The sequence below is a fragment of the Phyllostomus hastatus genome, unplaced genomic scaffold (assembly GCF_019186645.2).
Source record: "Phyllostomus hastatus isolate PE091 unplaced genomic scaffold, TTU_PhHast_1.1 phas_contig_283, whole genome shotgun sequence".
Lineage (NCBI taxonomy): Eukaryota > Metazoa > Chordata > Mammalia > Chiroptera > Phyllostomidae > Phyllostomus > Phyllostomus hastatus.
Window position 1 is genome coordinate 14,819,680 of NW_025333833.1, and position 24,538 is coordinate 14,844,217.

At 47.2% G+C, this 24,538-nt stretch overlaps 1 protein-coding gene across 2 annotated transcripts in view; it reads right to left on the reverse strand.

Moving 5' to 3' along the window:
* The window catches only part of SMYD2 (SET and MYND domain containing 2), a 50,418-nt gene extending 40,045 nt beyond the window's left edge, over positions 1-10,373 (reverse strand). The window contains exon 1 of one of the 2 annotated variants that reach the window (XM_045838725.1): positions 9,724-10,373. In XM_045838725.1, coding sequence (XP_045694681.1) covers positions 9,724-9,896 — 173 coding nt within the window. In that variant the 5' untranslated portion in view covers positions 9,897-10,373. The remainder of the gene's footprint in view (positions 1-9,723) is intronic. The other variant, XM_045838726.1, reaches the window with a different exon arrangement.
* Between the last annotated feature and the right edge of the window lie 14,165 nt (positions 10,374-24,538).

Genomic DNA, 24,538 nt, shown 5'->3' on the forward strand with positions numbered 1-24,538 from the left:
AAACGGGAATCAGCAAAGGGTTCTGCACGTATCCACGAGGATTCAATTCCAAGAATGAACAGAGTTGTCTATGCAGGTAGATGACAAGGCCTGTCCAGAGAGCCACTGGTAAAATCAGTTACACAAATGAGACTATTTGCTTAATCAATATTGACTCAGGTCAGAGAGTGCCAGGCCGCGGGCTAAGTGCCCGGGCTACAAAGATGAGGTCAGAGTGGTTCCTGTGCTCTGGGAGCAAGTGTGAGGAAGGCCGGGTGCACAAGGAGCTATGGGAGCAAAGGCGAAGGGAGTTGATCCAGCCTGCAGAAATCAGGATGGACTTCTCAGCACCTGAGAGCCATTTGGGCAAAGAGGGATAAACGGGGGACTTGGCCAGATGCATGTGTGTGCACATGTGTGTGCGTGTGCAACTCGGGACTGCTGGAGCAAAACCAACGCTGCAGAGCAAGTTGGACTGAAACATCACCGCCCAGTCCTGGGGGCCCCCGTCAGGCAGCCCTGACCCCACAGTTCCGTCAGGGCCGCCTCTGGAGGTTCACAGGAAGAGAAGGGGGAGCTGGACTTCTTTCTCCCCCTCCTGTACCGAGAAAAGGTCTAGTAGCGAGGTGTTTTGGAAGGTCTGCACACGTGCCCGAATCAATGAAAGAGTGAAGGAAATAAGCAGAGTGTTTCTAAGTCCCTACTACCGTGTGAGCTTTAAAGTTTCTAAGGTGAAAAAACCCTAAAGGCCTTTAAGGGTGACATTTAGAAATATTTTCTCAGGTGTACGTGGAGAGTAAATTTCATTAACTCCTAAAAACTGTCTACCTCAAACTGTTGGTCTTTTACTACAATACGGGGTGGTTGCAGGTTCAGGAGACCTAAATACTATCTGGTCAAACTTCTCCCTTTCTTTGCCAGTCACGAACTGGAGTGTGTGGTGAAACATTTTGGTTGACCAAATTTTCTTTATGACATGCATGGATCACCGGGTTTCAACAAAATAGAAGAAAATACTCAACCCCAAACCTTACTGTCTTCATTCAACACACCATTTGCTGAAACCATACCAAGTTCAAGGCACTGCGGGCAAAATAAAGGCGAAGAAAACCTCTTCGGATATTAGCTCTGCAGTGTTCCGGATTTGTATCCTTTCTTCACAGTTGCCTCCCAGGGATTCAGAACCCTGCAAGTGCTCCGCCAAATAAACACTGGTTGTGTACATTAAACACACACACACACACACACACACACACACACACACACACACATACTCAGGAAGCTGACCATCGGCTCACAAGTAAACGCCTTACTGTTGAGGTTCGGGGAACATCTGAAGCCACCACTGTGAACAGCAGTCGGCACTCTGTCACCGAAGCAAAGTTTGTGTGCCCGGCACTCTGAAAGGCCGAAACTCAGAACGTCAGGGTTTGGAGTAAGAAAAGTTTATTGGCCGAGAAGGTGCCAACCGAGAAGATGGGTGACATAAAGGAGCCTCAGATCCGTCTTGCTCGCTGGACTAGGTTTTAGGGCTTTAAGGGGTGGGGGACAGGTATACAGAAGTGCTGGCAGGGCAAGTGTTCATGGGAGGACCTTGGAACTTGGCTATTGATGGTAAAGGGGCATCCGCACCAGATTTTTCTGGCTTCTGAAAGCGTTCCGGTGCTCAAGCTCTGGTTATGTCCCAGTCCTTTGGTCCTGGGGGCAGGGGCTAGACTTTGGTGCCAGCTGGGTACAGCTGGAGGTCAAAGTGCCCTCCTCTGGTGCATGCTTTCGCTGAATGACCTGTTGTATCTGAAAAGCGGTTAAGCGTCTCCTCAAATGGGATAGGACAGGAGTCCCCAACTTTTTTGGCGCCACAGACAGGTGTCGTGGAAGACAATTTTTCCATGCACCGGGGGTGGGAGGATGTTTTCCAAATGATTCAGACGCATCACATTCAAGCTCCCCTGCCGTCCAGCCAGGTTCCTAACAGGCCCAGGCCGGCACTGTTCCGAGGCCTGGAGGTTGGGGACCCCTGGGACAGGACGGTTTTGAGCTGGTTCTACGGTTCCAAGTCTAGCATGTACTTGTGTGACTGGCGGGGAAGAGGTTCTGCACGTGGTACAGGGCACGTGTTTCCTGCACAAACATCACCGCGGTGAGGGAAATCAGCAGAATGTGAGCCCGGGGCCCTGAAGAGCACTTTCTGGTACCCACACAGACTGAAGTGAGAAAGCCCAAGTTCTTTTCACTTTGTCACAGATTGTGGTACAGCTCCTCTCAAGAGCCGGGACATCAAATCCCTGATATTTTTACTGGGCTAAGATGAAAAACTGCATGTCGTTAGTCAGCCAGATTTTCTCGCCACCTCCCTCCCCCTGGTGTGAAATTGGCTTCTTGGGTGAGTGGTCCTTCTTTCTTCTGGGCGGGCATTCTGAATCCTGTGGGCACGGACATGCCTGTACACCCTAGTGCCCATGTGGACACACACCAGTGTCTCAGCTACTATGGAGAGCTTCGGCTTCTAGGGACTACAGATGTATCAAGGATAATGCATTCTCAGATCCACTCCTTCCTGTAAAAGCTAACCTAATCCATTTTAATAATATCCATCAATATTGCCACTTAATCACTTAAACCTTCCACTTCATGTATAAGAGTCACCAGATGTTATGCTAATAAATTGGCACACACTAAGGAGCTCCATACTATTTTTAAATTTCTGATTGAAGAAGAATCTGAGAGACGTGGCTGGATTCTCAGCAAATGCATGAACTAGGAAGATAAGCTGTTTTCTGAGCTCTCAAGACTTTTTGGCATTATTTTCCTGCTAAATTGCATATTTCTGTCCTTCAGAGAAGCCTTGAAGAGACCGGATTCCCTTCTATCCTATTGTGTTGGGGGGAACGCCTATGCCATTGAAAAGGGCTGCTGAGGGTGGGAGGAGCAGAGTCCGCAGAAGTTACACAAAGTGAGGTGAGTGGCTTTGTGACTGGTCAGCGCACAAGTGCTAATGAGGCCAAGGTCATGGGTTCGACCCCTAAAAAGGCAGTTATTTCAGTCAGCTCCCTGCTGGAGGACTGCACCCTAAACTACCACAGATCTGCTAGAGGTCCAAAGATGAGAGGGTGGTTGGGAATGTGGGTGGGAAAGTTGATATACAGAGACTGGTAATGCAAGGCCCTTGAGAGGGGAGAGGGGCCTCTGGTCCCAGAATCGGCCACTCTCCAGGGTTAAGGGGTCAGGGGCAGAGTGGCTTCCCTTCTAGGAACTACTGCGGAAAGCCACGGAGCTGCCGGGCTGACCAGAAGAAGGCTCAGAGTTTGAATCTGGTCAAGTACAACCAAGGTACCCGGGTCCAGGTCTGCCCTGCTCCCTGGTGATGACTGGGACATACACTCCCGTTCAGAGACATGCAGGCGAGCCCAGCGCGGGGCTGTCTGTGAGAGGGGCAGGAAATGGCAATAAGGGATCAGCAACGGGAGAAAGTCTCTTCAATCAAATTGGCCTTGCACAGACCAGGTGAGAGCATGCCCGGAACTGAAAAATATGAACACCTCACTCACTCTACACCTGAGGTCCACAAAAAAGGTGTGTGTGTGTGTGTGTGTGTGTGTGTGTGTGTGTGCATGCGTGTGCTCACGTGGTGGGGGGAGTGACTTCAGTTATTGACTCCAGGAATATAACTAGTTATCATTACTGACTGCCTTCTTGGGAAGCAGAAATAAAGGGGCATGAAATTGTGATGATTTCATATTGTCTTCATATGGACAAGGAAAAGCAAGGGGAGATTAACCTAAGGCGAACGAGGTAAGCCTAAAACACCGAAGCAAATAGAACCTGTCTCCGTGATTCTCTGTTTGAGGTTCCAAAACAGACAACTTTGCTGCCCCAGGTTCTCCCCAGTTCTGTGCTCTCCCAAAACCCAGTCGCTGCTAAACTATAGCACTGAACCCCAGACCTTTCCAAAGAAATTTAAGGCATTTCTTAGCATTTTTAAAGAACCTCCCGGGAGACAGTGTGCAATCTGCTTTTCCCGCAGAAACGCCAGGCGGGGAGCTCCTAGAACAGCTGCATCATAAACTCTATTTCCTAACCTCGCTGATGAACTCTGCACAGAGCAAGGTTCTGGGGAATGGCTGTGTTTAAGAAAAAGAAGGGTCCCCTTCTGATGCTGCCCCCGAGAGCACAGAAACAAACTCAGCATGTAGGTCTGAAAACTAAGACGACAGACAAAAGGACCACGGCCTGGTGTTCTTGTTGCGTTTTATTACATAATAATCAGCACATGCAAAAAAAAATCTATGTAGCTCTTAGGCAAATTCCAAAGCACTGTAATCCAAATATCTCTGAACCCAAAACAGCATCAGCTACAAGATGTCTTGAAGGTCCAAGACCGCTGAATCAATTTATTTGTTAAACTTCTAAAAATAATGCACTAGTTTGTTGAATCACCTATTGAGGGAGGGGGGCGCAAAAGAAAGGAGGTGATAACTACTGCATTTCATTCAAGGAGAAACCAGAGGTGAATGAAGTCCTGGTGGCCCAGTGTGAAATGCACAGGAGATTCAGGCCCAAGCGGGCAGAGGGAGGCAGCTTGCGCTCAGAGTGGGGAGACAGGGCTCCATCCACTGGTGCTCTTAGAAGGAGCATTGGAAGGCTCCTGAGAAGGCGCGTGACAATACATGACAAAAGACAGGTGAGATTCAAGGACACAGCTTCACCTGCCCAACTCTCAGTTTCTTCCTGCATAAAACAAGATGAGGCCCCCTCTCTCCCAGCTATCCTTGAGAGAATTGAAATAAGAATGGGTCTGGAAATACTTTACGAGCTGCAAAGAGCAATGTGATTTAAAGGAATGTCACTGTATATGGATCCTCAGATTTTTTTTGATTGTGAGGATTCTGTGCAATTGCTTTGGGGAGGGAAAGGTGTTAGATGGTGGTTTTAACTCACCAGGGTTTGAAATTCACTTCAAGATACCCCGCTGTTGCTCTGTCCCTTTCATCTCAACTCGTTTCCAAATGGGCGGCTTGGCCACTGAGCCCCCCTATACGCTGTAACAGAAACGATGTTCCCTGCGTGTGAAATCTACACGTGTAACAGCGCTGGGCACTCTGAAGTCTCAGAGGGGACAGCAGAGAGGAGCCTTGGTACCTCTGCTATGGAGAAAATTCTGTTTTCCTCCATGTATCTTTTCAAATATTTGTCTAATGTCATAGTAAAAGAGTACTAAAGTACCTAAGGCCTTTGAAGCTAGAAAAGGCTCTTTTTTTAAAAAAAAAAAGTTTTACCTGTATAGGTTTATTATTTCATTCCTATTAGGTTTTGAAAAACACTGAAAACCGACCCCAGACACCCATCATTTTTCTGGGGGGACCCAAGGAGGAGAGCTGCTGCTTTTGGCTCCAGGCCAGTGGACCACCTGAATGGAGACTCCGCTGGCCAGCCGTTCCCGGTATTTCCTCCCCAGTACCCCCACCCCAGTCCCAGCACCCTAAGAAAGTCCCTGGCATTGCCATATGTTATCAGACTAGTTAACATTTAGCAGCAGAGCGCATCCAACCAGCACAAGCCAGACACCGGGCCAACTGCGACAGCTTCCTACGGGTGAGGGCTGTGCTGAGCGCTCGACTTCCACAGTCTGAGGACCAGCTCAGTGGGTGGGTGTTAACGTGCAGGTCGTACAGACGGAGGAACCTGGGAGTTCAGAGAGGTTAACTAGTTTGCTAGGAGCCAAACCAAGCCGCCAGGAAGGGACGAAGCCAGGATTCAAACCGAAGGCCCTTCTTCGCAGTCTCGAAATGAAAGGAAAACTTGAAATGTCGACATGTTGAAGGTGACAACACAATATCTCACCTGACACACAGATGGCTGGATTGTGCATGCATTAATGGTAAATTTTTAGAAGAAATCTGATGTCTGTATTTTTTGGTCTGATTTTTGAATCGTGCTATGTTTACAGAAATGCATGTAAGAAGAAGGGGGGATTTCTCTGTGAGAGCCAGTGTCCAATTTTCATTCAGAAAGCAAGATAATCTAAGAACATGGGAAGCCATTTCTCCCCTTTGAGACTCTCCCACTCTCAGAAAATGTTCCCGGAACAAGGGGAACCACAGCAGCCCTGGGGACCAGGCCCCTCCTGATGGGCGGAGCAACTGAGATGGCTCTGGCAGTTTGGTCAAACAGTGAGGAAGAGGAGATGAATCCTGCCACCAGATCAATCTGGGGGACCTTACGTCTTTATAACTGCTGAAATAAGACATCTCCATCAGAATGTGTTAGCCATGCAAACATTTTAAGCTAAAACCACCCCTCTGAGTGAGCTGGCCATAGTATAAACTCCTTGAAACTGGGCTCCAACAACTCTATTTCAAGGAAGCTAAGTGGGCCTTCCTACTTTCCCTCCATACTCTGAACAAACCGACAAACAGACAATATTCTTGCCCTGGCTGGTGTGGCTCAGTGGACTGGGCACCAGCCTGCGAACCAACGGGTCACTGGTTCGATTCCCAGTCAGGACACATGCCTGGGTTGTGGGCCACGGGGTCCCCAGTAGGGGGCATGTGCAAGGCAACCACACATTGATGTTTCTCTCCATCTCCTTCTCCCTCCCGTCCTCTCTCTAAAAATAAATAAATTAAGATCTATCAACGACAACAAAAAGACAATATTCTTGCCCTGAAGTGCCCCATGAGCCAAAGAATAAAAGATCAAGAGGGGAGCAGCCGCCCACCTGAGGAGCTGCTCACAGAATGAATATTCAGATGGAACACTCCGTTACAGCGAATTTTTCCTTCTGAGACAGACAATGCCAAGTGTTAAAATGTGTCAAATACTAAGTTGGAACTATGACGTAAACCAACCTGCACAAAAAGTTGGCCCAAGGCCAAGAACACGTGATTGCGCCTGAGTGTGTACGTACATAAAATGTGTCTGAGAGGTCAGATGAGGAGAGCTGCCGATCCGGAGACACATTTTTAGAAGCTGCCTTCCAGCTGCTGAGGCAAGGCACACATCTTCGCAAGTGTCACCTACCAAGTCTGAGGAAATGCGATACAAATTTAAAATTGTCTGAATTGTCCTGACAGTAATAACTCCATTCCATGGTGACCTATGAAACTTCCCTTTTTTTTCAGCCATAAAACATCATTATTCCTGAAGAAATCACTTATTTTCCTTCAAAATAAGTTAAACCCTCATACAATTAATACGACAGGGGAAATCTCTAGTGGCTCATTTACCGAAGCGATATTGTTGACTTGAAACTTCTGACACAAGAAAGGATAAGGAGTACTTTTTGGGGGAGAGAGGGAGGGGTGCATCTTGCCCTGTATGCTTCCATGTTTGAGAATTCGGCTCCTACCCCTGGGAGGCACCGTGAAGACATAACACATGCTCCTCTAGGACAGGCGCACACACTGGCTTGTCGTCAGTCGCATACGAACAGTTGACAGGGGAAATGGTGTTAAATCTACGAGAAGGGTCTAATCACTCACTCTAAACTAATCAGACTTAACGGAACTCATAGAGTGGATTACCAACGTATTCCTAATGTCGTCGGTGTCACGGTATCATGATTTCTTGAGTGTTATTTTAGTTGACTTCAAATGAGAGGACATGACCTGTGGGTGTTGACAGTTCACCTAAGTCAACAGAGCAGGTGGGGGAGGTGCCTAGAACCACCCTAATGCGTGTGGCAGCCCCGGTGACACTGATAGGCGTCATTCCGAAAAGGGGGGGGGCTGGGGGCAAGCTTTGTCACATATGCAAAGTTGCCATTGAATGTACACAACTGTTCTAAAGGTTGGGGGTGCGTGGGGTAGATACAGTTAGGAGACTCACAAATAAAGAAAAGCAGCTCTCAGCTCTGCTTCTCCCTTCTGAACCCAGACGGATTTGATCTTTAATTCATTTGAGGAGTGGACTGGTAACTGCTAGCTGAGTACCTACTATGTGCCTGGCACTCCGGTCTTCACTCACACCGAGGACCACCAGGATCCCTAATGAAGCCAAGGGGGGCTCCTTCTGTGGTAGATGACCATGCTTTGCTCCTGCCACTCCAGATGCCCACCCTGCATCAGACTCTGAGCCACAGCAAGGCTCAGAAGATCAAGGGGACCAGTCACAGCAGCCTTTTTAACTTTGGGAAAACCCAGTGCTCACTTCACTCAAACGTCGCAAAGTGGTACCATGACCCTTTAGCTCTTGGCTCACCAATTCAAAGAGACACATCACATACAGCCCTTAAGCTGCCCACGGCATGATTCTGCGTCTAGTTCTTTCCAGGTTCCCCCAAGCGGAAGACAGCTCTGGTAGGGAGTCTGGCCAAGATTATTATAGTATTTAGCTTTTGTCCCTTCTTTTACTATGTCTTAATGTGGAATAAGGTGCGCAGGTCTCAGAGATTGAGTACTTCAGTAAATGTTGGACTTGAGACCTGAACTCGAAGGGGACCCACAGTAACTCAGGTTCACTTAATCTCTCCCAAGAATCACCATTTCAAAGATGAAGAGCCCTCGCTGGTGCAGCTCAGTGGATTGAGTGCTGGTCTGTGCAATGAAAGGTCGCCTGTTCAATTCCCAGTCAGGGCACACACCTGGGTTGCAGCAGCCAGGCCGCCAGTTGGGGGCACACGAGAGGTAACTGATAGATGTGTCTCCCTCCCACACATTGATGTTTCTCTACCTCCTTTCCCCATTCCCTAAAAGTAAATAAATAAAATCTTAAAAAAAAGGATGAAGAAACTGAGGTTCAAAGAAAGGACAGTAGGGCCCATTTCTCAGAGAGCAGTGGAAGGCCAGGCACAGACTCGACTCCTAGCCACTTCCTGCCTCGCTAATTTTCCTGAGCACCAACCAGGGAGGGGATGGGCAGAACTGAAAAGAATAGATTTCATTCCCTTAAGCATAGGTGTGACAATCTGCACACAGCCACACTTCCTCTGTGGGCAGTAGTTCCCTTGCCTGTAAAACGGTAGAGAAGGTGTTGTATGGGTGGTTTCTAAGGTGCCCCTCTGGCCTGAAACCGGCTTGAGGGTATAATGATGAGCGGGTGTATGTGAATATGTGTGCATATGACATGCTACAATTAAATGCCATTTTCAACCACACGTTTTGCCTAATCCCCCCGGTGACCATGTCTTCTTCCCAGTCCCAAACCAGGGCTACATGTGTCCCATCAGTGCAGTCCCTCGGAATCCCAGGTATGCGATCAGTGCCCCTCTAGCTTCTCCCCAAACACCAAGTGCAGAGATTGAGAAGGAAGAGGGGCCGTGCACTTTACATGAAATAGTGTCATTAAGTTCCGTGGAGGAAATGGCAAGTCTGTGGCAGAGCTGGGCTGTGGGGAACAGAACACACCGCAAGAAGCACAAGTTAAAGATGACAGACTATGGCTGCCCGGACCTGGGGCCCCGCTGGCAGTGCACCTAGAGGGCAGCGCGTGACCATATGTGGAACAAGGCTGGCTCCGAGCCCACGCTTGAGGGCAGTACCCTGCCCTCCCAGCTTGGCACATCCCGCGTAAGCAACTCTGAAAACGTGCGGTAAAGGGCGTGCGGCGCCAACGTGGCCTCGGCTTCCTACTGCACATGGCGTGGCCCAGAGTGGGATTAAAACGATTTTCCCCGCCCGCCGCACCCGCCGCGGGGGCCACCACCGAAGAGGCCGGCGCTAGGACCCCGCGCGCCGCGCGCACTTCCTGCCGCCGCGGTCCCGGCCGCCGCGCGGCGCCCCCTGCTCCCGCCCGCCCACCGCCTACCTGGCGAAGCAGTGCTCGCAGTGGTTGCCCCGCTCGTTGACCGTGAGCACGAAGGCGTAGGCCGGGCAGGAGAAGAGCAGGTCGCCCACCTGGAAGGGCCGCAGGGCCCGCAGCCCCCGGCCCTTGCCCGGGCTGGAGAAGCGCTCCAGGCCGCCGTCCCCCTCAGCCCTCATGGTGGCGGCGGGGCGGCCGGGCTGTCAGGAGGGGTGCCCGGCGCCGGCTGAGCTCGGGCTGCGGCTCCCCGCGAGCTGTTATTGGAGCGGCGTCACCCAGAGCTGCGGGGGGCGGGGTGGGAAGCCGCCCAGCAGACGCGGCGGTGGCCACCGCTCCCCGGAAGGGACGGCGGCCCCGCCCGGTCCTCACGCGCTCCCCTGGGGAGGAGGACGGGCCCCGCGGCCCCGCCCCGAGCGTGGGACCCTCGGCGAGCGCCCCACGATCGATCGGGGCGGTTTCGGTTTCCGGTGTGGCCGTGACAAAGAGCTGCAGCCCTGGCGGCTCCTGGAAGGAGGGCGCGAGACGTCTGCGCCTCCGCGGCGTCTCGGCGGGGAGAGCGGGAGGCCGTCCCCTCGTGGGCAGGGTGCGGTCGCCTACGGGGACAAGCATCCAAGGCCACCCCTGGACCTTCGGCTAGTCCGGGAGAGAGGATGACCTGCCCTTGCTGACTTGAAGGGAGCAAAGCTGTTTCTCAGCCTTACATGGTTAGACCCTAGAAGGAGTGAGTCATCGGGGAACACGGAAGAGAAATTACAGTAGGAAAGTTTGATGTGCTGAGGTTTGTGAGGCTTTAAATCTCCCAGGGAGTCTCGGGGAGTGTTGGGTGTGAACTTAGTCTTCCCTGTGCCCCCCAAGGGGCAGGTAAATGCGTGGACCGAGGCGGAAGTGCCCTGGGCCGCAGAGCTCACGGAGACTGCGGACACAGTGATGCAGAGGAAGTGGGCCATGACCTCGCCTTCCAGGAATTAGGCTCTTGTTAGGGGCAACGCAGCGGCGTGGCCAGCGCCCTAAGCTCGAGTTCGCGATGGCTATAACCAGTCAGGTTACGAGTCGCCCAGAGGACTTGAAACACCTAAAGCGCATAGGACAGTGGTTAGCGTTAGTCCTGCGCACATGCAGCTACTGGCCTCACTCACATGAGAAAGAAGGATGTGACCTGTGTGCAGGTGGGCTTATGTAAAGGCCGGAACGGGATGTGCTTACAGTGGAGGCTAAAAGTGTGAAGAGAGAAGGAGAATTTTGCAGAAAACGCTAATGCTTAAAACTCAAGTTTGTTCCCAAACTGTGATACCCATGTAAGTTCAAGGCTAGTTCAGCAAAAGGAAAGATAAATGGGATTTGGAATCTGTCATGAGATCAGTAGCATTTCTGACACTTCAGTGAAATTCCCTAAATGAATAAGCCTCTAGCCTTCCTTCAAAGAAATACATCAGGAATACTATCGCAATCACGCATTTGAAGAAACATTCACTGAGAGCATCCATGATGTGCCCGACACCGGGGTAGAAAGGCGGACATAGATCTGGGTCTTTGCAATCAACACATTTACAAGCCAATAACAATTACTGTGAGTTATTGAGCATTATTGGCCAGGCATTATACTAACGCATTAATCACAGTATCTCATTTGATCCACAATTACAACAGCCCAATGAATTAGGCGTAATGTCTCCCCGTTCCAATATTAGGCAACTAATACTCAGAATAATTTCCAAGTCCACAGTAAGTTTTGGATGTGGGTTTCAACCTCAGGTCTGTCTGCAATTGAGGCCCACGCTGTTAACCCAAGTATCTCTGTGCAAAGAAATACAGCTCACTGAGTGTTATAGAAATGGCTTGGACAAAGTGTTCTGTAGGAACACAGGCAGTAAGTAAGTGACAAATTCAGCCAGAAAAGTGGGGGTTTGGTCAAGGCAGGTGCCACCTTCAAATGATGTTTGAGCTGAGCCTAAAGGACGTGTGGGACTTTGCAAGTACAGGAGCGGAGAACAGTTTTCCAGGCCAAGAGAACTACTGCAAAGGCAGGGGACTTGAAAGAACAGTGTGCAGTTGGGCCCCCTGAACGGTTCTGAGTGGAGTGTAAGTTCTCAAGGAGAGGGCTGGCAGTGATGCAGAAATGGGGGAAGGGCAGCTTTGCAAGAGGAGAGTTTTGTCCCAGGCATGGCGTGGGAGTCCCTGGAAGTGTTCAAGCAGAGGGGTGCCATCACCAGGCCAGCATTGCAGGCCCAGTTCTACTGGCAGCTTTGCAGGCAGACTAGGAGGGGAGGGGCTGAACACAAAACCACCAACCAGTTAAGGGACCCTTGGCAGTATTTTAAATGGCAGGCGAAGGAAGCCAGAAGGAAACAGCGGCATTAGGGAAAGAAGTAAAGATACGTAAGGGTAATTCCAATTTCTTCCTTAGCATAAGGTTTCTCCACGTGAGGAGATATGTGGCAAGCAGATAACAGATAGTGTCAGCTTTCTAGCTGTAGTCTAATCAATCTTATAGGCTGAAGACAGGAATCATAAATATCCTAGAATTTGGGGACTGGAAGAGGCATTTTTTTTTATCGAGGAAAGTAGGGCCCTGTGAAGTTAAGTAATTTGCCTAGTAATCCAGTGACAGGTAGAGCTAGCAGGAGATGCTACTGCATATTCATTGAACATTTAAATATTCACCACATGCTTACTGTGTTCCAGCAATAGTGATGTGGGCTGGTGATATAGTGGTACTGAAAGCTGACTTACCCCTGCCCTCACAGAGCTTTGTACGTCCTGGTGGAGGAAGCAGGCTTCAATCACATGATCACACAAATGCAATGAAAACTGCCAGTGGTCTCAAGTACTTAGGTGAATCTAACCTAGTCTGGGGAAGCTTTCCAGAGAGAGCAACACCCAAACTAAATCCAAAGGATGAATAGAATTTAATCAAGAAGAGGAGGGACAAGCATTCTACACAGAGGGAACAGCATGTGCAAAGTTCCATGGGTAGGAAGAAGTATGACCTATATGAAAGACAGCAACCCGAGCAGCACTGGAGGGAGGGTGCTGCTCCAGGTGATTTTAGGAGGTGAGTGGTTTTGTCGGACAGGCTACAGGAGTCCAACCAGCCTCTGGCAGGTGCCAGGCCACGATGTTAGCTGAGCTTCAGGCCAGCCACACTACCTGAACTGATTCTAACAATTGTGTTTTATTACAGATGGATTCATATGTTAATGAGAGAAATTTCTCAAACCCTAGAAGTTTCAGAATACAGCGCATACATTGGCAAACCTTGGGTGAATTTGGGGGCTCTATCGTTCTTTAACTCTGATTGGCCGGGGGGGGGGGGGCGGACTCTAACCAGCACAAAGGTGGTAAGATGACATAGAAGTAAGCAGTTATAAACAGCAAACAGTTTACCATTTCAAGGATTAATTGTGCAAAGTAATCTACTTGTTTATTTTTTGTATTGCAAGTATGTATTTTTTTCCTCTTTCACTGAGAAAGGTTTCCAGTAGCTAAGAAAAACAGTAGTGTAGCTACGGGGTTGTCTTTCCAGGTAAGTGGTAGCTGGAGCAACTTCCTCTGGTGATGAAGGGAACTGTGACTTAAGAATGCTGGAAAAGAACCAAGACTCCTCTCAGAGAAATGCCTATGTTGAATACCAAGTGACTCAAGATGGGAAAATAGTTAAGCAACAGCCATGAATTTAGGAATGTAAGGTACGAAGGAAACTGTTTAAATTACATGGTCAAGGAATGGCAACAAACCAGCTCGGGCAAACCGATGACAGCACTCTTATTGCAGTTCACGCTTATCACTTCACCACTCGGCATTCGCACATTCCGTGAAAGTCACCTTGCAGCTGCCAGCGCTCCTCCACCTTTTCCACCGCCTCTGCCCCACGGTTGGAAGGAACAGAGTTCTCGGTCACGTCGCCTCACTGTAGCTCAGAGGAGGCGGCCTGAAGATGAAGGTCCCCTTGGCTCAATAACTCTGACCTAGAAATCGATCCAAGTGATGAGTGAAACTTCCTTCCTACCACAAATTAGCACGCAAAGAGATAGCTCTGGCCCAGGGGAATCAAGCCTTAGCAAAGACGGAACACAGATGCACGTGGGCAGTGGTGGAGCTGTACCCCGTGCTGGTGTACCTCTGCATGTATTTCAGGTTTCGATTAGTCATTATGTACTTACACCGAGGTAGGCAGACCCTTGCCATTCAAAGGTGAAAAGACCAACCTATATGCAAAGAGCTATGCAGTAGCTGAAAAGTGTCATCCAGAGATAGCCGGCGCTAACCCCTGGGACCTGTAAATGTCACTTTATATGGTTTCCAAGGGTCTTGTGGACGTGTCAAGTTGAGGAACTGGAGGTGGCATGAGGATCTTGGATTATCAGGTTGGGCCCTCAGAACAGTCACAAGTGTCTTTATGAGAGACATGGCACAGCCAGAGGAGGAGGCAGCAGTGTTATCACAGAGGCAGAGATTAGAGAGCTTTGCTACAAACCCAGGAATGTGATGGACGGCGAGGCAAGGAACAGGCTTTCCCCTAAGAGCCTCTGGAAGGGGGCAGGCCTGGGGTCCAGCCCTTGGGTCCAGCCCTGTGATTTCAGACGTCTAGCCTCCAGCTGCGTGAGATGGCACATTTCTGTGCTTTTAAGCCACCCAGGCTGCGGTAACTTGTCACAGCAGCCATAGGAAACTGATACAAATGATAACACAATGAAGTTTGAACAGGGGAAAGAGTACAGTCTAGTAGAAAGGCTTCACAGAGGACCTGACAATTTAGCTACACCCAGAAGGAAGAAGAATGATTGACCAAGGGAAAGAGCCCCAATCCCCCCACCCCACCCCAAAAGGATTTAAGAACCTGAAGGTATCAATTCACAGGGGAGGGGAGGATGTGGCAATCCAGAGAATTATTTTTCCTTATATTTAATAAACACCGACATAGCTCTCACTATGTACCAGCTGCACTTTAAATATATTCTCACTTTATCCTCCTAACATTTTATAGATGAATACGCTGAATCGCTGTAGTTAAATCACTTGTCCAGGAGAACTGTGGGGGGAGGACTGAAAGCAGGCTGTGGGGCTGAGTTTAGGCCCTGGACCGCTGCGCCTTGCTGCCTGCGCCACAGCCCTAGATGAGGGATCTCGGGGGAGGCTGGAGCAGCAGAAGTGGCCCCGTGAGGAAGGGCTCCGACTGGCTCTGGGCACAGGGTTAGGTGCCATGTGTGGGCACGATGGAGCCAGAGAATAAATTTGGCTGATGTGATCCAATTGTTGTCCCAGAAAGGTCATTTTCACAAATGGAGGATACATTACAGGAGGGTGGATGCAGGGCTGGGGAAACAAGGAATCAAATGCATCGGACAGTCCGGAAGAAGGGTGTTGCTGGCGTGGACAGGGGCAGCGACAGCAGTGACGGAGAGGGGGCGTGTGGATTTGAGGACCTGCGGTGATCAAGCTCTGGGATTAGCGTGCGTTCAGAGAAAGGAGAAGGGGCAAGGTGAGCCATAAAAACACAGTCTGTGACAGCTGACATCACCTCCTTCCAATTCTGCAAGTTCACTCCTGCCCACCTTTCATCCTGTGAGTACGCCACATGCAAGATCTGTGTCATTCTTTCCATCTCTGTGTTTCTAGTTTTACCTCCCTCCATGTCAGGTCCTGGGCCCCTCTGCCCCTGTGGTGTCACTGCGGGGCTGCTGCACTCGCAAGGGTATTCAGAGAGAGCCAAGGGTCATCCATCCAGCTCTGTGTCTCCTTTCAGGTCCCTTACCTTTACCTCCCATGCAGTGGCATTGGTTTGAGGAGAAACGATATTCATGTCTTCGCTTCTCAAACATTTTCTGAGTGACTGAATTCTGAAAGGGCTGATGAAGTTCTGACGGGTGATGACACTCTGATGTTAAGAGTATGTTATATGGGTCACATTTGACCCAGCTCCTAGACTTTCTCGCACCATAACCCAGGAGTAAATAAACAATACCAGGGGGTGGATCTGTGAGGAGTTTGAGATCAGAATCTTTATTCAGAAATAGTTTAAAAGTATTATAAAAGGGATGAGCGTTGTTGTTGTTTCAAGGGGAGTATATCGTTACTTTCCTGATCATGGAAGCACAGGTGCTGGCTTACAATGCTGATGAATCCAGATGGCCAAGGCACTGTGGAAAGCTCCACCCTCTCGCTGGTGAGCCAAGGTGTGGACTTGGACAGGAATAAACCTCTGCTTTCCAGCTGAAGTGCAGCAAGGGCGTCCCTAATGCATGATTTACAGACTTGACATGAGCCTCTCAGCCGCACTGCAGCGTTTTCACCAGAGGCAGGGTTAGTTACCATAGACGAAGAGACTATTTTCATCGGTGGGAGGACCACCAAAGCCAGAGAAGGGTGCATAAATAGCTGTTTGAGAGCCACATCGATCAGTTCTTAAACCACCAGCAGTGTTCTCTTGTACTTAGAGGAAAGGAGAGAGAGGGACAGATGAAGAAACAAAACTTAAGCTGGGTTTGTTCTTAGCATTCAGGAAAGAGTAGTGCTAACTAGATGCTAAACACGGCATTGAAAGCTATCAAAAACAGAAGGCCCCATTACTGGCATACTTGGTTCTCATTTAGACTTGTCAGCTTTTTTTTTTTTAATTTCTGGGAAGTCTTACTGTCTTTTCCTCCATTAAAAAAAAAGGCACTAAAGCCCTGGCTGGCGTAGCTCAGTGGATTGAGTGTGGGCTGCGAACCAAAGTGTCGCAGGTTCGATTCCCAGCCAGGGTACATGCCTGGGTTGCAGGCCATGACCCCCAGCAACCATACATTGATGTTTCTCTCTCTCTCTCTCTCTCTCCCCCCCTCCCTCTCTTCCCTCTCTAAAAATAAATAAATAAAATTTTAAAAAAAGGTACTAAATGTCACAAGGTGTAGAAGTTGTGCTTATTTTTATTTTGCTGAGAACTGTTAACAACGTTCTTTTTTGGTGGAGGCAGTGTTAGGAACTGGCTGGGCGAGGAAGGATGGGCACAGAATTTGAGAGTGTCACCAAAGGCTCCTGACTCGAGCCACTCACCAGAGCCAGATTCTTGGTGTTTTATGCTAAAATCCCCTCTGACATTTAGTGAAAGCAGAAGAGTTCCGTAAAAAGAAGAGATGAAGCGTGACATTTAAAGCAGCAAAGCCGTAGTCCACCTGTTTTGTAGGTTTAATCTTTACATAAAATGTGACTGTATCACTGTAGTTTATTTCTTTTATGAGAAGGAATAAAGATACGGGAGGAAAAAAAACAACAGAAGAAGAATTTATGCAAAAGCTGAAAGTGGTTAACTGTCATCATTGTAACTGTGAGTTACTGCAACGCTTAAAATAAATCTTAGGTTTGGGGTTTTTTTCCTAATAAGAGTTAAAGATTAGTAACATTAAATGTTTGTTTTGGGGGAAATCATTAAAATGGAAGGTAAATGCAATATCTTTTCTTAAGCTGGGAAAAGAGAAGTTGTTACTTTGCTTGATAACAAATAATGTTTTACAAGATGTTATCTCTTAAATACAGCTAACTGAAGACCCAAACAATTATTTTGAGCTATTTGGGAAAATGCACACAGGTCGAAGCTGTGGAGCAGGAGCCCCTAGACCCAGATTTGGTCCTCCCGGAAATGAGAATGTGCTAGAAGAAACATGACATGTACTCAGAAATCCATAAAAATGTGCTAGGGTGTAAGAAGCCTCATGAAGGCAAGGATTTGTCTGTTTTGCTCCAGGTGATGCCTGAAGCAGGGTAGCTACTCAATGAATAGTCGGTTGTTCAGTGAACGACAGCACAAGGTAGTGTTGAACCATATGAGAATTGTAAAAAAGAAAGAAATTGGTAATAGGAAGGGCAGGTAACTCCAGCTTCTTTGAAGTTTTATATGTAACAAAGATAACTAAGCAGATAATCAGGCCACGAACAGGGTCTCCTTTGCATTTCGATTGTTTTTCAAATGCATCAATTGCTCTGTCATTGCTTATGCTCCCCAGCTCAGGACTGAACTGCAACCTAGGTATGTGTCCTGACAGGGAATCGAACTCGCAACCTTTCGGTTACCAGAAGATGCTCCAAGCAACTGAGTCACACCAGCCAGGGCAAAGTCTTTTACATTTTTTTTTAAATTTAAGTTTTCCCTAACTTTTATTCTGCTTTTATTTTTGGTCATGGAAATCTCCCTTCCTCTTTTTGAAATAGAGTATCTACTAGTATTGCATTCGTCTTACTCAGAACGGAATTTAGAAAATGCTACTCTAGTATCAGTCTTATTGAAAACTACTAATTACATGCCTACATGTACCTGTTACTTTATAGGAACTCTGGAAAAATCTTGGGAATTATTTAGAGGAAAGATATATTTTAGACATTTCAGAAGAATACATCTTTGATTTAAATTGCCAGATTAACTTCCAGAGTAGGTAGACTTTCGGTATGAATATTTTGGTGGGACGTTGGAATTGTATTTATTTATTTATTTTTAAATAGTATTCATATTATTAGAACAAAATGGGTTCTTGGATGTAAAAGGAGAATGTAGGATAGAGGTTTTAGCTCTTTTGTGGATTTGCTGGGGGAGAGGAGTGGATTTGCATGGGGAAATAGAATACACTGAGGAGAAAATTAAAAAGAGAGAGACGAGATTGTCAAAAGGAATTAAGGAAGGAGCTTATGAACATTATATAGCAATGAGTGAAATAATTAAGATAAAAAATTTGGTAGAAAATGAAGAATATCAAATCCCATTTATAATAGGTAAAAACCAGTAAGAAAAAAATTGGGTGGGATGGGGGACCCAATAAATCCAATAAAATAATAGTGTCTGGGTTTGGGTTTTTTTTTCTCTCATCTCTAATTGTGGCTTTCATTTTTATTTTTAAAATATATAATAAAATTGAAAAAAGAGAAATACTAAAGGATCAGACACAATTAGGAGAAGAAAGGCTTATGGAGGAGGAGGAAGATTGCGGTGGCGTCGAACAAAGGCCGCACGCAGATTAAAGTGAACGCAGGCAGAAGAGAGAGCGCCCCGCGTGTCCTGGAGGGGATCGTTAATGGCACGAGCGCTGTGAAGTGGACAAAAGCCAGTCTGAAGTGGGGTCAGATGAGAGAGCCGGAGAAGAATAAATTTTTTTTTAGGACCTAGGAGCATAATAATTCACTTAGAGGTTCCCCTCGGCCACTGCTACTTGCATGTTGGGATTCTGCCTGTACCAGTTTTTTTTCCAGGAGGCAATAAATGAAAACCTTAAAAAAAAAAAGAAATCCTGTAAGTTTCTTTGCCCTTATATTTGAACTGAATGATAAAGAAGTGGCAAATTCTCTTTCTGAGCTGTGCTGGAAATGCTGCCACATAGAAATCTTAATAATATACTCTGTGCGTGGAATTTAAAAACAGGAGGACTTGGTCGTCCAAGGTCACTGCAGACGCCTTTTTTCCTCAGTGATTTGTATATATTTTATCCATAAAAGACAAATTATTATGAAAGGATATGAAATATAGGTTTAAGAAACTCAAAGAACAAAGTGTATTTTTGCTCTTTGAATTTCTTAAAATTACGTTCTTAAGACTCCTGCTGCTTACCTTCAAGCAAGCCTTGGAAGTACTCCATGACACCTGGTTAAAGGACAAACGGAAGAGTTTTCATGTGTATAGGAAATATATATACATATATAAATCACATGGGAGAGAGAACATTCAAGTCTCCCAGTGTCCATACTTATTAACTGAATCAAATGCCCGCGGTGGGTCTGATGGGAGCACACGGTAGCAGCCTCTTTGTATTGCAGCTCAGCCAGAAGCATTTATCCCCTTGTAAGTAAGGCCGCGGGTGCAAACAGCGATGCGAAAGGAAGCAATTATGTGCATTATTCAGTTCCCTCAACACTTCTCCAGGGTTTGTATGTGCGTGGGTGTATGTTTGTCTGAAGCCCCCATGGATTTCTCTCCGTTCACCTTGGCTCTGTAGGTCAGATCTCAGGTAAGAGTGACAACTGAAATGCGTACAGCACTTCCCATATGCCAGGCACTGTTTTAGGTGCTCTGGCTGTGTTATCTTTGTTCAGTTTTTTTCAGAATTCTATGGTGGTTAAATGGGAAGTCGTAGGTCCCTAGAAGCCAAATGCTGAACTGAGATTCAAACACAAGGGGCCTATTTCTGAGGTGGTCCTAGGGGAGACTGGCATGGAGTGGGAGAAGCAGGCCAGGGGTGCATCTAGGGCCAAATCCCGCTATCCGTCCCACAGGGCAGCCCTGGGCTATAGGCTAGGAGAAGGGGCTTGACTTCCATCCAGCTGCAGAGTCGTTGGTTAACGAAACAGGGGTAGCAAGGTGTGTGTGGGTGGGGTGGAGAGGTGGGGGGAATCCACGAAAGAAGAGTACCGGGTGCTAACTGAAGAAGGTGGGACAGAAGCACCTGCATTGTCTGCTACAGGTATGTACAGTGATCTCCATGGGACTTTTGAGGCCACCGAGTCTCGCCTGAGATCTCAGAGCTGGTAAGCACAGCACAAACTATTTTAATTGGATTGGGTTTCCAAAAATGCCGAATGTAGGCGGAGGAACAGTCCGTTAATTCTCGGTGAAACTGAGCTTCAGCTACTCAAGCCCCCAAGGTAAGCTCGCAGAACCGACTAAAGCGTTAGACGATTGGTGCGCTTTGTAGAACCTACGTCTCCCCAACCACCCAACCGATGGGAACTGCCCACTTCTCGGAGAAGCATGTGAAAATCAAGCCTGCAAATCGTTCTCAACAAGACGCATTCATGCAGATCCTGTTTTTATATTATGATACTGTCAGTGTAAAACACCAACCTGGCTTTCTATACACTCATCCTCCTCCTAATCTCCTATTTTTCAAGCAGAGATTATTTTCCTCTCTGAGTCACTACATGATTTTCTTGGTTTAGTTTTGGGGTAACACCATGTGTTTTCTGAAACATTTTAAAAATTCTTATTTTAAACTTGAAAGGAGTTCACTCAGTTTTTTTCTAAATGGATTCTCTTTATGTTTCTGTTTTATTTTTTTATATTTTAAAGATTTTGTTTATTTATTTTTAGAGAGGGAAGGGAGGGAGAGAGAGAGAGAGAAACATCAATGTGTGGTTGCTGGGGGCCGTGGCCTGCAACCCAGGCATGTGCCCTGACTGGGAATGGAATCTGCGACACTTTGGTTCGCAGCCCGAGCTCAATCCACTGAGCTATGCCAGCCAGGGCTATGTTTCTGTTTTAAAATGGGGAGAATATACATAATACTTGTCTATCCTTTCCCACTTGGTAAGAACAAGAAATGTGTGTGCATGGCAGTGGGTGACCCGTGAAGTGACCTCAAGAGTTTAAGAATGGCTGTGCTGGAGCAGGCGACCAGGAGAGAAACAGGTGCCAGCCCAACCTGCAACAAGAGGATCAGCTGGAACCTTGCGGGTCCGGGGAAGATGCCGCAAAGGCAGAGAAAAGGAGTAGGCAGAGCAAGAGCACTTGTGGGGAGGCCCAGGGAACGAAGGAGCTGTATAGCTGTCATCCATATGCTTTGGGTGAAGGGGAGAATGCTCTGTTTTTTTTTTCAGCTACCTAGCGAGCATGACACTGTCAAGGTGTGTTGAATCCTAGTCTCTGCTATGCCATGAGGACTGTCTTGGAGAGGAAAAGGATGGGAAGGCTGGAGTGCCTGCAAAAGATTCGGAGATTCCAGGTGATAAAAACGAACACTTCCATGGTGCTTATCAAATGCAAGGGACTGTTCTAAAAACGTACATCTATTAACTTCTTAAATTGTCCGACTAACCCTATTGGGTAGGCCTGGTATTATCTCCATTTCACAGAAGAGGAAGCGGAGGCACAGAAAGTGGAGGCACAGAAAGCAGGAACAGGATGACTTAACTTGTTCACCGTCACACAGCCAGGTGGTTGTGGAGCTGGGATTGGGGTTCAGGGTTCCTGCTTTCCGACTCCATGCTTCTACCCATTACTCGCTCCTTCCCATAGAAAATATGGAGAAGGTGCTCATCGCGTTATTACTAATTATTTATTTGTAGTTTAATTTATTTCTGAGTGCTTTGCGATTTTTGGAGACATCTCTTTCCACGCCGCATAGTAGCTAAACTATAGGAGATGCCTTGACTTCGGAAAGTTAGAAGCACCAAAAAGGTCTTCAAGTTGATACAAGGTAGAGAAATCCACACACGGTCGGAAACTTGAAGCGAGGCAGCCGCAGGGCATTTGCGAGCTCCCTTCGTTTGGAGAAGATGGTGTTCTCAGCGTGTGGAGCTGCCTCCGGCAGCAGTGATACGCAAAGTCACTCTCGACACTCAGCTGCTGGCTAAGAAATGGACTGCTGGAACCAGATCTAGTGAGCTTCATGTTACCATGGTTTGGAGGAGGTGTGCAGTTACTGTGATATATTTAGTCTTCTTCAAAACACTTAAATTTAAGATGAGCTCTCTTACCAAAATATAATGTATGTTGGTATTACTTGTGTCATTCGCTTTATGTTCCCAAAGAAACAATCACACACCTATTCATTCTGTTGAGTAAAGCCAACATCCTACCCAGTTTACGGTTTGTGGACTGGACTAAGGGTGGGGTGAGTGCGTGGGCAGGCGGGCGGAGTTCACGCCCTTGCAAAGGAGCCAGGAGAGCAGCTAGTGCCTCTGCTGCCCTCTAGAGGCGTTCCAGACAAAGGCAGCTCGTCTCTGAACCTTCCCTGTGGAGAGCCTGGAGATGCCCCCCTTACTCTCCGTTTTGAATCTCCAATAAATGCCATTTGTCAAAAGGCGAGGAGGTGAAAACACTCCGAGCTTCCAACGCTAATAATGGGGCTTAGTTAAAATTCTAAGCCAGGCCTTTGGTAGTTACTCTGTACTCAGGGAAGATACAAAGCTTCTGTCCTGTGTTTCTTGCCCCTCCCCCTAATCTCAGACAATAGACAGACATTATTCAAGGTTGTTGTAAAACTACGGACAGAGCTAACACAGAGCATCTGCCACAATCCATACACTAACCTATTTAATATAAATAACAGCCCTGCCCCGACTTGTGGCTCAGTTGGTTGGACATCATCCCACAAAGCTAAAGGTCATGGGTTCAATTCCCTGTCAGGGAGCACGCCTGAGTTGCAGGTTTTGTCCCCCGGGGGTTGGCACATAGGAGAGGCAACTAATTGATGTTTCTCTCCCTCTCTTTTTCCCTCCTTTCTCCTCCCTCTACAAATAAATAAATAAAATCCTTAAAATAAGTAATTAAATGACAGTCCTGTGAGATCTGTAGCACAATCATCTCCATCTTACAAACAGGATAGCTGAGGCAAAAAAATGATTAAATACTTCTCACAGTGTATGAGTTGACAGAGCTGGATTTGAACCTGGGTATGCCTGGCTGCACGGACTAGATCTGTAACTACTTCACTGTACTGGGCCTTTTATAGCTATTAAAGTGTGCGTCAGAAGTCTAACTTTAAGGTAGAAGTTTTGCTAAAAAGATTTTTAACCTGAATCTAGAGGAAATAATTGGCCTGGACACTGTACATGACATGATAGACAGAAAAGGAGGAAGAGGAGAGGAAAAGGGGGAGGAGGAAGAAGTGGAAGGAGAGAGGAAGAAGGAGCTATTTTAGAGGCATGGCAACAAAATGGGACGCACGGCCCATGGGTATAGCTAAATTTAAAAACCATGACTATAAACAATATTATTGGGAAATTGAGGAAATTTGAATATGGGCTATATTGGATAATAACATATTAATGTTAAATTTCTTGAGTATGATCCTTTTATTGAGGTGATATAGGAGTATGTCATTCTTAAGTGATACTTGATGGAATATTATGGGGTGAAATGTCAAGGTATCAGCAATATGGTATCAGGAAAAAAACAGAATACATACATGAAAAAGAAAGAAAGGAGGTATGGCAAAATGTTAAAGACTGGCAACACAAGATGCAGTTATATGCTGTTCATTATACCATTTCACCAACTTTTTTCAGGGTTGAAATTTTTAGAGTAAAAATTAGAGGGGAAATAAACTCCTTCTCAAAGTGAGAGCCAGACAAGGATGTAGCCAATGTACCTGCCTGGACTGCCCGGGGAGTCCAGGTGCTGGGAGGGGTGCTGGGGCTGGAGGCTGTAGGCAAGTTTGAAACCTGTAGACGTGTGTGCTCTGTAGGTGTGTGAGATGTTGACGCCTATTTATTAATGCTTTTCCATTAGTAATAGGTGTTACACGCATCAGTGTGAATTTTCAAAACATATCCACATTTCCATCCAATGGAAAATAAATAAAGCAAATTATAAAGCCCTTTGTAAAACTAAAACAGGTTTGATTTCAGTCTTAGAGTTATTTCATTTTTGTCTTCAACAAATAAGGCATATAGAGCAGTCTACTTTTCTTATGTGTTGATTCAGGAAACAAATGTCCCAAGTGTGAATCAAGGTGTGTGAGATACACAAGTAAACACACCAAGAGCCCTGAAGGCATGGTGCTTATCTTCTGGTGGGAGAGGAGACAGTAAATGCGACAAGGGCAGAGAATGTCAGAAAGTGCTCATTGCCAAGGAAAAGCAGAAAAGTAGAGCAGCATGGCAGGGGATTGGGGCAGGTGGTTATGGAGGAGACAGTTGCGATTTTAAATAGGAGCTCCATAGGCTTTATTCAAATATGACGTCATGACACCTGGAAGGGAAGTGGAAGCCAGCAGTGGGGGAAAGTCCCTGAGGTGAGCGCATGCCCAGTGTGGCTGGAGCCGGGTGATCGATGAGGAAGGACTGGAGGGTAGGAAGTCAGAGCGAACACAGAGGACCAGTTCGTAGAGGTTATTACGAAGGTGTTGGTTTTTATGTTGAGTGA